At 49.9% G+C, this 17137-nt stretch overlaps 1 protein-coding gene across 3 annotated transcripts in view; it reads left to right on the plus strand.

The window, feature by feature from the left end:
* Positions 1-14479, plus strand: part of LOC115643445 (CD209 antigen-like protein E) — a 28302-nt gene extending 13823 nt beyond the window's left edge. For all 3 annotated transcript variants that reach the window (XM_030547489.1, XM_030547491.1, XM_030547490.1), the window contains one exon: positions 12979-14479. In XM_030547489.1, coding sequence (XP_030403349.1) covers positions 12979-13114 — 136 coding nt within the window. In that variant the 3' untranslated portion in view covers positions 13115-14479. The remainder of the gene's footprint in view (positions 1-12978) is intronic.
* The last annotated feature ends 2658 nt before the right edge of the window (positions 14480-17137 follow it).

Here is a 17137-nt window from a genome sequence, read left to right on the forward strand (position 1 = left end):
GAAACCCCCTTTTTCCCAAATGTCATTGAACATCTGTCAATTTTGGTAGTATCAAATACTTTCAGGATTGCTGCTATAATTTGGCCATCCGCCAGCACTCTTACTTTTCATATTTTTGACTGCAGCCTGTACTTCTGACATCTTTATTGGATTGTTGTTAATGTGAAGTTGATCAGCTTCCCTTGTTTCATCAAACATGGGAAGCTAAAATGGGACTGGGTCTACTGACGACTTCTTTGAAATGCTCTACTCATCTATTTTAATTGGTTCTGCTTCAGTTGTAAGCCTTTTTCTGTCTTTGCTTTTTATTGGCCCATGTCTGGTTTTGAAATTTTCACACAGGTTTTTAGTCACTTGGTAAACTGCTCTGTGGTTTCCTAACATAGCAGCAACAACAGCAGCTTCAACTTCAGCTGCTAGGTCTTCAACATATCTGTCCTTGTGTTGCGTCACACTGCTTTTTCTGCTTTCTTATGCTCCTCTTTTGGCTTTTGCCAATAGTTTAGTGGTCTTAGCATTCAGTTCTTTCCTTGATGAGATACCACATCTCTTGGCTTATCCAATTCTTGCTCTGTCTGTGTTGATATCCAACTCTGACTGCTGCAGCTTGAATCATATGGTTTCTGAGCACTGTCCATTTTTCTTCAGGTCCAGTCTGTGTCTCACCTCTCTATGCCTCAGGCAGTGCCTCAAGCCTGTTTCTTAATTCAAATTGGAATTTCTCACACTACGCTTTTGCTTTTGGTTTTATACTGTTCATTTTCCTTTCCCACTTTCTGCTTAGCATTGATCGTTCTCAATTTTAATTTCAGTTTAGCAATGCAAAGATTGTGGTCACCACTAACCTTTGCTGCTCGATATGTCCTTACATCTTAGATGGATTACTTGGATCTTGAGCTAGTGTGGATGTGAACAATCTGACTTTTCATTTTGCCTTCTGATGAAATCCAGGCTTCTGTGTGTATTCCTTTGTTAGGGAACAGTGTACTTGCAAGAACCAGGTTGGTGACCAAGCACAATTCAGTGAGTATCTCACCATTTTGATTGATGGTTCCCAACCCATGCTTCCCCATTGCTCTTTCCATTCCTGAGTTGTCACATCCTATTTGTTGCCCATCACAAGGAGTAAGTCATGTGTAGGTATTCAGTCGATCACGCTTTGGAGATAATTGTAGAATTCATCTTTATCCTCAACACTATGTTCCTTTTAGGAATCTGGTTTGGAATCTGGCACATATGATGTTTTGGCTAATCAGTTCCCAGCCAGTGAGTGATTTTTCAGCAGAATCTGTCAAAATGAGAGTTACTCCCCCATGTGTTTGTTGTCACTACGACCTGAGTAAATGAGATGTTCTTTCTCTGGCTTGAAATGCTTCTTATCTGCACCTATCAACCTGCTGTCACTGATGCTCAAGATTTCAAGTCTGTTGTTGTCCCTCTATCTCATGATCTGCAAGATATTTGATGTTTGAAACATTGTTCTCACATTCCAATGACCACTCTGCAGGCCAGCATGACACTTCTGGGGGGGTCCTGGCTTCCACCGGGAGCCTTCTTGCAGCATGAGGGGGCAGCAGTGTTCACTTCTAGTGAAATGTTGAGATATTTTTACTAGGCTAGGCGCAGTTGCCAACTTTCACACGGTAAATAAGCACCCTGACTTTCGCAATAATCAAATTAATCCCATTTCAAAACAAGGCCAAAACAAGTCAATCCCTAAGAACTAGGCTGTCAAACAATCAAAACAATTAATCATGCAATTAATCACACTGTTAAACAATAATAGAATACCATTTATTTAAATAATTTTGGATGTTTTCTACATTTTCAAATATATTGATTTCAATTAGAACACAGACTACAAAGTGTACAGTGCTCATTTGATATTTATTTTTATTACAAATTAATACAAGTGCTGTAGTGCAATCTCTATCATGAAAGAGACTCTGACTCTCTCCCCCACTTCCCCCTGCTTGCCAGGAGCCAATCACAAAAAAAAAAAGCAGCAGCAAGCTACAAGCCAAAAAGCTAGCCAACAAGCAACTCACAAGTCAATTAAGCCAAAAACAAGCCCAAATTCTGTGTTTTTGCCGTGGGTTTCGCATGTCTGACCGGCAGCCCCACATGCAGGAAGTGGGGTTCCATTATGGTGGTTTGTTGTTATTCTTCCCCATTGTTATATGGACTTATCCCTCCGGTAAATGAATTGACAGTAAGGAATAAATTATGACTTAGCCTAAGTGGGTGCATCTCTGCGGATTTGCATCTGCTTTCACCAGACCAGACTTTAGTCCTAGGGATTCATTTCACAGAGACCACCAAAGAGCCATCAGATGGTGACATCTCCAGTTTGTTTAGTCAACTGGTCCAGTAATTTAGAACTGGAACTCTCCAGTGTTCAGAGCAATCCAATCTCCCCTGCCTTGGAATAACTCTTGCTGGAGAGTTGCCACTCTTGCCAGGGTTTGAGTTGTTCTACAGAACCTTCCCCTCCTACAGCTCCTTCCCATTAATGCCCTTCCAGTGCCCTCCCAGAGCATCTGCTTGTGGTACAGCAAGGCCCTGCAGGCACTCTTCCCTCCGTTCCCTCTATGGCAGGCCTGCACAACTCGTAAAGCAGCGAGGGCCACATTACTCCAAAGAAAACAGCTGAGGGCCAAAACCCCCTGGCCCAGCGGAAACATCCCGGCCCAGCGGAAACACCCCGCCTCCCCCGGACCTCCCGACCCTGCAGAAACAAACCCTCCTTCCCCAGCGCTACCCCACCAAAACAGCTGTGGGTCAAAAAGGAAGGTTGGGGGTGGGAAGGTGATACTTGATTTTAAATCAACCAGGGGTTCCCAGCTGAAGAGATGGCTGGGAGCCCTCAGAGTCATATTAAAGGGCCCGGGGCTCCAGCGGCTGGGGGAACCCGGAGCTTTGCGGGGCTGGGGCAGGGATTTAAAGGGCCCAGAGCTCCTGCTGCTGAGGGGAGCCCGAGCCCTTTAAATCCCAGCCCCAGCCCATCCACTGGAGCCGCCGCTGGGATTCAAAGGTCTCTGGGCTGCCATGGCGGCAGGGAGCCCTGAGCCCTTTAAATCTCAGCCACAGCCAGGAATCTCTGCAGGCAGCTGAGAACCCTTTGAATCCTGGCCACGGCTGGGATTAAAAGGGCTCTGGGCTCCCTGCCACTGTGGGCAGCCCAGAGCCTTTGAATCCCGTCTGCGGCTGGCAGGGCCAGCTTTAGGAAGTGCCAGACCCTGGCAGGGATGACTGAAAAAAAAAAAGTAAAAAAAAAAGCCTTTTATTTCTTAGCAATCTGTTCCGTATAAAAAGTTCTGCCACAGTATGTATTTTTTGTACCAATAGGGTTACCATACATCCATATTTTCCTCCCGGATGGGGATTTAAAAACCAAAAAGCCTGACATGTCTGGGAAAATACAGATGTATGTTAACCCTACCTAAAGTTTTTTTTTAAAAACCATGTGTCTAAACTAGAAATGAGTGCTGCTACTCCCTGAGGGTGTGCACATGTGTGGGTCCCAGCTGCTCCCTGCCCACCTCATTGAAGCAGGTGTGCAGGGTTACTTCCCTGGGAACTGCAGGACACCAGTGGACATGGGGCTGGCTGGTGGTGGTGGGGGCGAGGGGCTGGAGGTAGGGTCTGGCTGCAGGCTGGAGACAGAGTGTGGGGTGGGCTGGCTGGCTTCAGGCAGGGCCACAGGGGTGGTGCAGCATGGGTTGGCAGGGCTGGAGACAAAGGAGTGCGAGACTGGCTGGCTTCAGGCACGGGGGTGCACCAGGGGTTGGTTGGAAACAGGGAAGGGGGTGCAGGGCTGGCTGGAGACAGGGGTTGGTGCAGAGCTGGAGGTGCGGGCAGCGGGTGCAGGGCTGGCTGCAGACAGGAACTGGTGCAGGCAGGGCAGGAGGCGCAGCAGGGGTTGGCTGCGGGCAGCTGGTGCAAGTACAGGGGATACAGCCCATCCTGTATGGTGAGTGCCCCCTCCTCCTGCCTCCCCCACCAGGGTAGCAGCAGCAGCCTGTGGCTCAGAGGCTATTTAAAGGGCCTGGGGCTCCCTTGCTTCCACTGCCCCAGCCCTGTAAATAGCTGCGGGAGCCCTGGGGAAGTGGTGGGGCTCCGGGGGCTATTTAAAGGACCAGGGCAGCAGAGGCAGCTGGAGACCACCACCCCCGCTACCCCAGGGCTCTGGGGGCTATTTAAAGAGCCCGGGGCTCCCCTTCTTCTACCGCCCCAGCCCTTTAAATAGCCACGGGAACCCTGGGGAAGTGGTGGGGCTCGGGTGGCTATTTAAATGGCTGGGGCAGTAGAAGCGACGGGAACCCCAGACTTTTTAAAATAGCCCCTAGAGCCAGCCCTACCCCAGGGCTGCAGTAGTGGTGCTCTGGTGGCAATTTAAAGGGCCTGGGGCTCCAGCCCCTGCTGGGAGCCCCAGGCCTTTTAAATTGCCCCCTGGAGGAGCTGGGCCATCCTGGTACAGCGTACTGGCAGCCCAGAGCCCTGTGAATCCCGCCCGTGGCTGGGATTTAAAGGGCTCTGGGCTCCCCGCCACTGTGGGCAGCCCAGAGCCTTTTGAATCCCGGCCGCAGCTGGGATTTAAAGGGCTCTGGGCTCCCTGCTGCTGCGGGATTTCTGATTTTCAGTTGTAACAGATAAAGGCTGATAAAACACCACGATACAAAAAGAAAAAAAATTCCAAGTTTATCCAATAAACACTGGAAAATATTACTTGTATCTAAGGACTTGTCTGCACAGAGCAGTGATTTGGGAGTTGGGATAGGTGATTTCTAACGCCTACTAATGTGTTGTGCATTAACTGGTCCGTGTAGATCCTGCTGGTATGGACTAAAGATTCCCAAGTGTGCTTTAACATATTGCTATTTGAAACAAAACTGCGATAAAGTGTGCCCAGGGAATATTACGAAGAGATGAGTTACAGTATATACACATTACTAATTACAGTATATACATAGAGAAAGCCCTGAAAATCCCCAATGTTTGTAACTCAAATATTGCTAAAAATAAATCCCCTAAACTGAAATTAATAAGCCTCACAGACCAGAAGCCTTATTAATACAGCTTCGCCCAAAATAGCTCGTTGTTCAGTCCAGGGTCTTTCTAGCCCTCCTTCTTGGGATGGGGGATTTCAGTCCTGCCTCCCCAGCCCATAGAGTCTCACCTCAGATTCAGGGTTTTCCTAGGCCTCTTTCTTGGGGCCAAGGGGATTTCCTGTCAAGCTTCTCCAACAGCTTCCCTTATTGGCCTGTGTTTATTACCTCAGGCTTTAAACCAGCTTCTCCTCCAGCTAGTCCTTTTTCACATTAGTCCTTTTTCTCCCTGGATTGGGAAAGCTTAGCTGACATCAGCCTTCCACTTCCTGCAGTGTCTCCCTGTTTTGAGGACGAGGCAGAATATATGCAGACCTCTTTCCCAGAGCTGGTTCTGCTTGGTTAGGAGAGGGTGGCGCCTTGCCTCACCATCTCTAGAAGACTTCTGGTTCTGGACTCTTAAAAAAATAGCACAGGTTTTCACCAATCACAGACCCTTCCCTGGCACCAATTCTCCTCTTCCCATAGCTGCCTTTGTCATTTTCCAAGAACCTGGGGTGCTAAACCTTAAAAGGACAATGCCACAGGATAGGGATGGGATGACCACTAGGCCCTACCACCCCGACACTGCAGGGCAACCATTGACCCATTGATATGACTGACATTAATTCCCCTCTTGCTAACACCAGTGCAGCTCCAGAAAGCCAGGTTCCTAGCTCGTGTAAACTGGCATTCCTGAATTTACATGTCCACTTATATAGATGAGGACCAGAATGTACAGATAGAGGGACTTACTGGTGTAAAAGGAGAATCAGATCTGTAGCGTTATCAGTACCAGATTTACCATGGGACCACTGGTGCCATGGCGCCGGGCCAATGTTCCAAAGGGGCCCTGGCCCGGCCCACTTTTCTCCACTCCCCGCCCACAGCTCTCTCCTGTGGGGGCAATGGGCAGAAGCTTGGTCCTCCTGGCTCCTGCTGCACCTATTGGGTTTCTGGGAACTGGGTGGGCGAAAGCCCACCCATTGCTAACAGATCCACCCCCCAGCCTAAGGGGACGATCTACAGGACCTCAAAAACCCATCTGATTCCGGGGGACAACTAATAAAAGAACAGAGACAGGAGTGCAGTCAGAGGGTCATAAGAAGAGAGCCTGACAGGGACACCGAGCAGAGAACCCCGGACAGCGCCCACTGCTCCTCGAAGGCATCAAGGGAGCTAGTGGGTGCCCAGAGGAACTCCGCCCGGATACGTGAACGGACTAAGGACCGGAAACAAGCCCCACAGTCACCGGAGTCTCCATCGGCCAACCTCCTCTCCCTGGCTGCGTAGATGGCCTTTTTAGCCAGCGCGAGGAGGAGGTTGACCAGGAGGTCCCGCGACTTTGTGAGGCCACGGATAGGGAGTGCATAGACAAGGAGGTGAGGGGAAAAGTGCAGCCAGAAACGTAACAGTAGATTGATGAGGAGCCGATATAGGGGCTGCAACCTGGCGCACTCTAAGTAAACGTGCGCCAGGATCTCCCTCACACCGCAGAAGAGGCAGGTGTCTGGGACAGGAATAAACCGCGCCAAGTACATGCCCATGCTCACAGCCCCATGGAGGAGCCGCCAACTGATATCCCCGGCGGGCCTTGGGACCAGGGTAGAGTATAGGCTGACCCACCGGGGCTCCTCACCCTCCAGAGGTGGCAGGAGGTCCTGCCACTTTGTGTCGGGGCGGGACACGAGGGTGAGGAAGTGAAGGGTGTGGAGCACAAGCATGTAGAGATGTTTCCTTGGCGCCATTTGGAAGTGGACCGGCTGCAGATCGTGCAGCCTGTTCGTGGAGAAGGGGCGGGGGGGCCGGTCGGGTCCATGGGGCAGGGGCCCGATGAAAAGGTCCGGAGGGCTCGGGGTAGGGGGTGGGCGGGGCGTGCCCTCTGGCAGGACCCGATCGAGGTAGGCCCGAGCAGCAGGTGGCAAAGCGGCCTTCACCTCCTGTAGTATGCGCCGGGGAGTACAAGGTCTGGAGAGCCCCATATGCCGAGTGAGCGTCAGGGGATCCAGCCAGTCTCCCCGGTCATAATCCAGGAGGTCTCCAACCCTGGTAGCTTCTGCCAGGACCAACCTCTGGCGCACCGCAGGGGACTCCGCCACCTGCACACGGAGCTGGGGGTTGTGTAGCAGGGGCTCTGCGAGGGGATCTGCCCCCTCGGTGGCCGCCACAGACCTGGTCGCAGAGAACAGCTTCCAGGTCTGGAGGAGGTCCTGGAAGACAACCGGGAGCCTGGAGAGGTCTCACAGAAGACCCGTCGGATCGAGATAAAGGAGCTGCCGGTCGTATCGGAGCCCTCGGAAGCGGTGTAGGAAGGCGTGCGCCAGTAATCTCCATGCCGGACTATCCACACCATAAAGAAGCCTCTGCAGTGCCTGGAGGTGGAAGACGTGGACCTGAGCGCGCAGGCACTTCAGGCCCTGCCCTCCCTCCTCCAGGGGCAGGTGGAGTACCCCTGCAGGGACCCAGTGCAGTCCTGGCCAAAAGAACTCCAGAACCACCCTCCTGAGGTCAGCCAGGAAGCCCGGGGCCGGGCCCAGGGTGTTGAGCCAATACTAGAGCATGGACAGGACTAGTTGATTGAGCACCAGTGCCCTCCCTCGAAGGGAAAGACACCAGAGGAGTCCTGTCCATTTCCAGAGCCGCTTCATCACCCTGCCCTGCAAATCCTGCCAGTTCTCCGGCGGAGACGGATGCGTGGCAGAAAGGTAAACGCCGAGACAGAGCAGCGGACCAGCACTTCACCGGATGGTCTGAAGTGCGGGTGGGAGGGAGCTCGCCTGCCACCTGTCCCCAACCACCAGGCCAGAGCTCTTGACCCAGGTGACCTGGGCAGAGGAGGCCGCCGAGTACACAGCCTGGCAAGCCTCCACCAGAGCCAGGTCGCCCAGGTCCTGGACCACGAGGAGCACATCATCGGCATACGCTGACAGGACCAGCCGCAGCTCTAGCTCTCGAAGCACTAACCCCGTCAACCTCCTGCGGAGGAGAGAGAGGACGGGCTCGATCACCACAGCGTACAGCTGACCCGAGAGGGGGCACCCCTGCCATACTCCCCGCCCGAAGCTGACCGACTCGGTCAGAGTCCAATTGAGCCTGACCAGACACTCTGCGGAAGCATACAGCACCTGGAGAAAACCCACAAACTGGGATCCAAAGCCTAACACTTGCAGAGTGCCCAGGAGCTACCCGTGGTCCACCCTGTTGAAAGCCTTCTCCTGATCCAGGGACAGGATGGCGAACGACAGACCGTCCCTGCACCCAAGCTCTAAGAGATCCCAAACCAGATACAGGTTATCAAAGATGCTACGGCCTGGGACGGTGTAGGTCTGGTCTGGGTGGATCACATCCTCCACCAGCATGGCCCCCAGCCACAGCGAGATGGCCTTGGCTACAATTTTGTAGTCCGTGCTGAGGAGCGAGATGGGACGCCAATTCCGTAAGTCGCGGAGGTTCCCCTTCTTCGGCAATAAGGCGAGCACGGCTTGCCTGCACGAGAGAGGGAGGACCCCGCTCTGCAAGGACTCGGCCCAGATGGTGACCAGGTACGGGCCGAGGACGTCCCAGAACACGCGGTAGAACTCCATGGTCAGCCTGTCCATGCCTGGAGATTTGTTGGTGGGCACGCGATGGAGGGCTTCCGAGAACTCAGCCAGAGAGAGAGGCAGCTCTAGCCGGTCCCGGTCACCTGCGCTGACCATTGGGAGCCTGTCCCAGAGCACTCTATGAGCGGCAGGATCGGTCGGATCCAGGGAGAAAAGACGTGCGTAGAAGGTCCTGGCCTGCTCGCACATCTCCGCCAAATCTGTGACGGGGTGCCGTCCTCTGCCAGGAGGCAGGTGACGTGCTTCTTGGCCTCACTCTTTTTCTCCAGGGCATAGAAGAAGCGGGAGCCGTGCTCCATCTCCCAAAGGAGGCAGATGCTGGTTCAAACAAAGGCACCCCGGGCCCAATGATCTTGGAGGACCCAGAGCTCCTCCAGCTTCTCCCGGCACGCTCCGCAAAGGGATGGATCCTCGGGGCTGGCAGCCAAATGCCTCTCCAGCTCTAAGACCTTCTGTTCCAGCTGCTCTATCGCCGCATCCCTCTGTCGGCTGGCGCCCTGGGTGTAGTCACGGCAGAAGAGCCGGGCGCGCACCTTCCCCACATCCCATCACCGCCGCACCAAGAGAAAGGCACACCACTGCCTTCGCCAGGCCAGCCAGAACTCCCGGAAGGATGCCACGAAGCCCCCATCCTCCAGCAAGCTGTTGTTAAAATGCCAATAGGCCGGCCCCGGCCTCTCCGCACAGAGAGAGGCTGTCACAGTGACGAGGTGGTGATCTGAAAAAGGGGCCAGCCAGACGCTGGAGGACTGGGCCCGTGAAAGATGGAAGCGTGACAAGTAGATGCGGTCCAACTGGGAGTGGCACGACCGGTGGGCTCCCACCCAGACATAAGTAAACGTGGAGACATCGTTCAGGTGGTGGTCACGCCAGACGTCCACCAGGGAGTGATGGTTGACAATCTCCTGGAGGACGTCTGTGGCGGCTGGGCTCTGCTCGGTCCCCGAGCGGTCCCGCTTCTCAAGGATGGTGTTAAAGTCCCCGCCCGGGACGAGGCATTCATGCGGATCCAAGAAGCCGAGGAAGGCAGACGCCTGCTGATAGAACCGCAGCCGCTCCGGGCCCAATGTTGGGGCATAGATGTTGATGAGGTTGACCACAAGCCCCTCCATGCGGACCCGGAGGTGCAGCAGGCGGCCCGGCACAGCCTCGGCGACTCCCAGCACCTTGGGCCGTAGGTCGAGGGAGAACAGGGTAGCCACTTCAGACCTAGGGGCTGTGAGATGGCTGAAATAGACCCTGTCCCCCCCCACTCCAGCCGCCAGCTGGCTTTGGCGGCCGGATCCATATGGGTCTCCTGCAGGAAAACCACAGAGTACCCCCCCTCCCGAAGGACGGAGAGCACCTGGCTGCGCAGCAAACCGTGACTCACCCCGAAGGTGAACAAGGTGTCATGGAAGCTGCAGACATGCTGGTAAGCCGCGGCACCCTGCTTCCCGGTTCTTTTGCCCTCCCCCATGAGGGCCCTCGCGGCCTGGAGGATCTGGTGAAAATCCCCCCATCGCTGGAGAGCAAGCTTCCAGAAACTCCCGCTTCCCCCTCCCCTTCCTCTTCCTCTTCCACTGAGCATGCTGCATTCCTTCCCCTCTGCGTGTGTCTCCTGCTGCCGAACAGCTGTTCATTCACGTGAGGGAGGAGGAGGACGATGGAGCTGCAGTGCTGCTCGGGAGAGGAGGGGGAGAAGTGGTGGGGGAGGGGTCTTCGGGAAGGGGGTGGAATCAGGGCATACCCCTCTAGCCCCCTGCCAAGAGCCACTCAGGGAAGGGGACTGGGAGCACCCCCACAACCCCAGCCAACATCCCCAGCCCCCTGCACCCCCATGAGCCCAGCCCTGACTCTTGCACCCCCCACAAATACCCAGCCCCCAACACCCCATGCCCTGACTCCAGCAACCCCCTCACACACACCTCGCCCCCAGTCCTAACTCCTGCACCTCCTCACATCCCCACCCCGAGCACCAAATGGGAGCTCCTGCACACCCCACACACACATTCCCACCTGCACACCTCACATCAAATGGGAGCTGCCTCAGGTAAGTGCTCCACAACCCAACATCCTGCCCCAACTCTGAGCCCCCTCCCTAGCTCCTGGCCAGACCCTGCCCCCCAATACCCTCCCAGACTCTGCACCCCCACACTCAGCTCACTGCAGAGAGAGATGAAGAGAATGGGCTAGAACCAGGGAGAAGGTAGGCATCTGCTCTATGTGGGCAGGGGCAGGGGAGATCCTGTTTACCCCCTCCCCAGCCCTGCTGCACTTGCAGTTTACCCCCAGCCTCTCCCTTGCTCCGAGGACCGACCCTAGTCCCGCCTCACTGTGCTTTTGCCCCTAGCCCCTGCTTTGATCCAGTCAACAGGGAATAAACCTCCTCCCATACCCCACAGTGCTCATCTTGCCCCATCCCCTGCCTCACTCCAGCTGGGGACCAATCCTTCCCCTCACCCCATGCTCTGCTGTGCTCCTGCCCCTGGCTCCTGCATTGCTCCAGCTGGGGACCAATCCTTCCCCGCTGCCCCCACCATGCCCTGCTGTCAGGGTGGATAAAAATCAATGACTTTTTAAAAAAAATTAAAAATTGATTTTTTTTAAAATTTAAATCAGCTTTTTGAGGAAAAACCTATCTAAAGATATAATGTATCTTAATTAAAACTATTTCATCATGGAATAGGGATTATAAATAATCATAGGAGATATACCAATCTCCTAGAACAGGAAGGGATCTTGAAAGGTTATTGAGTCTAGCCCCCTGCCTTCACTAGCAGGATCAAGTATTGATTTTTACCCCACATCCCTAAGTGGCCCCCTTAAGGATTGAACTCACAACCCTAGGGCTAGCAGGCCAAAGCTCAAACCACTGAGCTATCCCTCCCCCTACTAATTCTATAGTATGAGACAATATATTCATGTAATGTTTAAGAAAAGTTTTGTAAATATGTTCTGATAGTTCATGGATTAGGGAGTCAATTTTATGGGGTTCCACAGGCTTCTGTACAGATTACTTTGGTTAATCTTTCTATCTACCCAATGGGATTCAGTGCTCAGTCTAGAAGATACCATCAGAGATGCTTAGTTTTGCAGTTCTCAAACTGTGGATTTGTGTCTCCAGAGATAACATGCTTGTTAACAGCAAAAAATGTTTTAAAATAAATAAATAATATATAGAGGTGAGAAATAACAGACCTCAACTCTATTGTCCCTCTGCAAACGTGTCTATACAGCGTCAATCCCTTACCTCTCTTTAAATGTGAAAAGTTTCAAAAAGTTCAATGAATAGAAGATTGTTGGAGGCGGAGTAGATCTGGACAAGGAGAAGTAGTCTGGAGATTAACATGAGAAGCGAGGGACATATGCTTTTTTGTTAAAATATTATGTTTGCTGTTGAAGAAAAGAAATCCAGAATACTTAACGTTGTTGTTTTAGTTAAATAAAACAATTCAAATGTTTGTCTGGTGATGTTCTCCTCCTAATACAGCCTGGCAAGAAAATCCTCCAAATATGAATGATTAACCTGTTGAATTGGAGATAGTTCACCTCCCAATGACTTCATAAATATCTGCTTCAATTATCTTTGGTAAATGAAATAACCAAACAATTATTCATTTTCTGATATAGCTGTAAAACTCATCTGAACAGTTTTCAGAATACATCACTGTTTAAAAATGTATAGTGTGTACCTTCAAAAATGAAACCTACATCTATCTCTCAGTTGTGAAGAATATGTATTAAGGTTATAACAACCAACAATAATGCATTTTTATGTAGAAAACCATAATTAAATCGAGTCTTCCTGAGTAGTGATTTAAATCATGATTTAAATCAAATCCACCCTGCCCTCTGTGCTCCTGCCCCTGGCCCCTTCATTCCCCGGGGGGGGCACAAATATGTTTGGCGCCAGGCTCACAAAAAGTTAATCCAGCCCTGGTTACCTTCTCAGAGTAAGCTTTTGGTCTCCATTACACTGGAGTAAATCTTTAAACTCTCCATTGACATCAATCTGATTTACTCTTACACTGTTATCAGAATATGACCCATTGATTTAATCTTAAAAACTCGATGGAAGAATTTGTAGATATCTGTCTCTTCAGTGGAAGAGCTGTATTTAATAAAGGGAGCTGAGATCTACAAAATCCCTCCTTGGAGGCTACAGTTACTGGCACTGCCCTGAGAGGCGTGAACTTTTCCCATTTGTCTTAATGGGTTTTAACTCGGGAGCCTGAATGTGACCTTTTAAATGACAACACAGTTTAACTACATCAACAGACTCTATGTGGCTTTGTTTTTCTTGGCAGCTTTTGGAACTTGGGGGAACCAGACATGCAGGGTGAGGAGGAAGACTGTGTCAGCATGAGGTCTACCGGGACGTGGGGCGATTCCAAGTGCTCCCAGCACAATTACTGGATTTGTGAAAAGACATGGATCTGCTGACCCACTTTTCAAACATGCTCTTGTTATGGGATTGAGCACAAGTCCTACTGCTCCTGCTGCACCTGCTCAGTGGCTGACGAGAACTCACTCCAGCTCCTCAATAGCTCAACTGAAGAGGATGTTTCTCCTGATTGTTAATAGTGCTCTTCTGCATGCTAGTTACGGCTGTAGGTTCAGGGGTCCAAGTGATCCCAAAAAAAGTGGCAGTATTATACCTCAGTCCTGCTCACTTCCTCAAGCTTTACCTACAAAACGCAGAGCAGCTACACACTTCAACTAAAATTATCAATAGTTGTAACTGTGTTGACATGTATACCATTGGGCTTCAGAATCAACACCCACTTAAAACAAATGAGGAAAGTTCATGCCTCTCAGAGCTATGAGGCCCAATTCTTTACTTACATCTGTTTTAAACCAGCGTAACAACTGATCTCAATGTCGTTACCTCTGCATCAGTAGTGTCTGCTTAACTCTCGGAAATTATGGTTTATGTAGACTAATTCTTATACTTTAAATCCACTCCTCAAAAATATGATAGTGTTGACAAGACCCCTGAAGGGGATGCAGCCACTTCACTCATACCATATATTTAGGCTTGACAGAATTAGATTGTTTTTATATATACAATTTTGACAGATAAATAGTATCAATGTTTATTTAAGTATTTAAAAATTATCAATGTAAATGTTCACAGTTGTAGAAAATTATGGGCAGGTCAGACAATATTTTATGACAGTAGATGTAGATATTCAAAAAGTTAACACATTATCACCATTAAAACCACAAATTGTCGATGTCACATATCAGAATATACAAAGTAGATATCTTTAAATCAAACTAATATATGCTCGAGCAGTATTTTCTTACTTTATCCATCTATAAATTCTGATCATTAGCAATGAAAAATTGTTTGTAGGTTTGTGTACTGTGAAATTGACATTTACCAGCATTGAGTGATAAACATCAAATCCTTCCAAGCTTACATATATTCCTCCTTCACTTTCTATCACTCCATGCAATTGCATCTCTCCCTGCCTTAAGCCATGTCCTTTCATTCATTTGTGGAATAATAATTATGTGATTCTGTAGCTAGGGTCAAGTTGAGTTTTGCCCTTTAAAACAGGGATTCTGCTTTATTGTTACATAGAAAGAACATAGCATATTTTCCTCAAACGTGCAGCAATTGTAACTGAGCACAGAATGGATTGTCTGAGGGTAAATCTGTTGACTAGTTTGGATTATAATCATTTAAACCTGTGTCCTTTTAAGAGGTGCATTGCACATTGCCAGAATTTTTTTTGTACTGAATGACAAAATCTGTTGCGACAAACTCTCTGTTTAAAGATTGACCTAAGTGCTCTAAAATTGACGTTTGTTGGATTTCTTTAAATTTGGTGTGCCTCAGGAGGATGCAGGATAGGATTAGTGATGCAAATTTGGAGTCATTCGAGCCAGGGATTCCAGAGATATAAGCCTGGAAAAAATAGCTATTTTTTTAAAAAAGGTTTCTAGGTGGGGGTTTTTTGCAGAGAGCTAGAGATCAAACTATTGATGGGATGCAGGTAAAAATGGTCTCAATCTGTTGAGTTTTACCCAAGGTAGTGTGTTGTACTCACTAAATCTTTGGGGGATCCAAACTGAGAACAGTATTTAAGAAAAATGTACATTTTTACACTGTATGTGCACCAATACAAAAAAACAACTAGACAGCTTCCATGCCAGTTTTTTATGCTTTAATCCTCAACTCTTGTAAGAGCTCTAAATCTGCATAGTTAATTGGATTGCTTTGAAATCTGGTGTGCCTCATGGTGGCATAGGGTAGAGTTAGGGATCCAAATTTGGGGTCATTTGGCCAAGGAGTTCCTGAGTTACAGGTCCCTCCAAAAAAACGGTTTCCTTCTTTAGCCTTCTGCTGTTAATCTGAGAGGTATTAATGACTGGATGAATCTCAGGTTTGGTCTACACTACAGAGGTAGGTCAATGTAAGGCAGCTTATGTTGACCTAATGCTGTAAACGTCTACACTACAATGTCGCTCCTGCTGATTTAAGTCACTCACTACACCGATTTAATAACTCCGTCTCCACAACAGGCATAGCACTTGGGTTGATATAGACGCTGTATAGACATAGTATAGACACTGCATTGCTTACATCAGACTGTTCTGGCTGAGCCCAGGGCTCAAGGCTGCCAGTGCCCCACAATACCCCACACACAGACAGTTAAATAAATGCAAGTGTTCCTGGTGAGAACATTCACTGCCAACAGAAGGAATTAGTGTGGACATGCAAAACCAATTTAATGACTGTGGTGGCTGTAGGTGTAACTTAAGTGGACTTAACTTTGTAGTGTAGACTTGCCCTCAGAGCCCTTGATGGCTGTGAACTCAGCCTGCAATTACCATATCTAAGGATAACTCCCAACCTAAGACAAAAGGAGTTTGGAACAGAGTGGTTGGAGGTGTTACAATTTGTGACTCATAGCTGCCAGATTTATTTTGGTGAAAATGTAATCAAACAACTTGGAGGGGAAAAAATCAAACATGTGAATGCTTCTTGAGATGGGAGGGATATTAGGGAGGGGAAGGAATAGAGTTAGAGGGGTGTGAGGCTGGAGCAAGAAAGATTCTGGGGAAGTGGATAAATAATGGATGGATGGTAAGTGTGGTGAAAGAGTTTGGGGGCTCAGGTGAGGGAGGCATGGCACCCCCCACCTCTGCCAAACCATTCCAACCCACCGGCACCCCAACCACCATGCAGCCCCAGGTCTGCAAGTGCACCTCAAACCCCTTTCAAACAAGCCACCCTCCACCACAACATGCCTGTACCCCACAGCTCTGCCAGTGCACCTCAACACCCTGGAATCCCCAGCTCTGCCAGTGCACCCCAACCACCTTGTACCCCAACATATCCTGCCAGTTCACCCCAAACCTCTTCATGCAAACACCCCAGCTCTTCCAGTGCATCCCCAAATCCCAGCAATCTGAGCTTTGCCAGTGCACCTCAACCCCCCTGCACCCTCCAGCTCTGCCAGTGGTCTAGTGGACCCCCATCTTTCCTGCACCCTTAACTCTGCCACCACATCCCAACCAACTTATACCCCAATCTTCCTGCACCCCAATACTCTTCCACTGTAACACAGTTGTCCTTTGTTCCAGACACAGGATGTGATTCAGGTTATAGGAGAAGGCAAGTAATGGTAATAGGAGCATTTGTATATGGGAGTGAAAAGTTCAGGGAGATGCATTCTCTGCTTGCAGTGGGGAGGCCTAGCCATAGTAGGGGGGAGGGGCCATGTTGGCTGGGGAGTGCACTGAATGGGTCAGGGGCATGGCTGGGGAGGTGTGCCAAAGCAGGGCTGGTGGAACACAGCTGATGTGCGTGGTAGGTAGGAATGATTGGCTCAATGTGCTAATTGTGAGACCAGAAATGTATAATTGCTCAAATGACTACTAACTTCTAACACCACCACCACCACCATCACATCTTTTCTTGTTCCAGAAAACAGGAAATTCAACAGCAAAAGCCTGTTAGTGCGGAGTTAAGGTTGCTTGGCAACATGCTGTCTGCTTGCAGAACATTGATGTGAGCAAAACCCAAACTTCTGAAAACCAGGAAGTGCAGAGTTAACATTGCCCAAGCAACCTTAACTCTGCCCTCTTCCAGCAATGCCCAAATGAAAACTGTTAACGTACATACTTGACTCTGCCAGCCCACAGTTGCTGAGATCTACAAGCTTGTCACCTCCTTTTACAATGCATTCAATCTCTCCCACAGGATTCCATCGAACACTTTTAAAGGCTCCCTCCAAAAAAAGACTTGCCGATGGCGTGTTCCCACTATACTTTTTGAGCAATGCCTCAATATGAACTCAGCACTTCCTCTCACTAGCCCTTGGCACTATTAAGATCCAGGAGGTTCAAGATCCTGGCATACTCCCTCACACTTTGCCAACACCCCAGAAAGAATACCGCACATTACAATTTAAGAACTACTTCACAGACTTTTACAGTAACTCCCTTATA

Source organism: Gopherus evgoodei, unplaced genomic scaffold, assembly GCF_007399415.2.
Source record: "Gopherus evgoodei ecotype Sinaloan lineage unplaced genomic scaffold, rGopEvg1_v1.p scaffold_59_arrow_ctg1, whole genome shotgun sequence".
In the NCBI taxonomy this organism is placed as follows: Eukaryota; Metazoa; Chordata; order Testudines; family Testudinidae; genus Gopherus; species Gopherus evgoodei.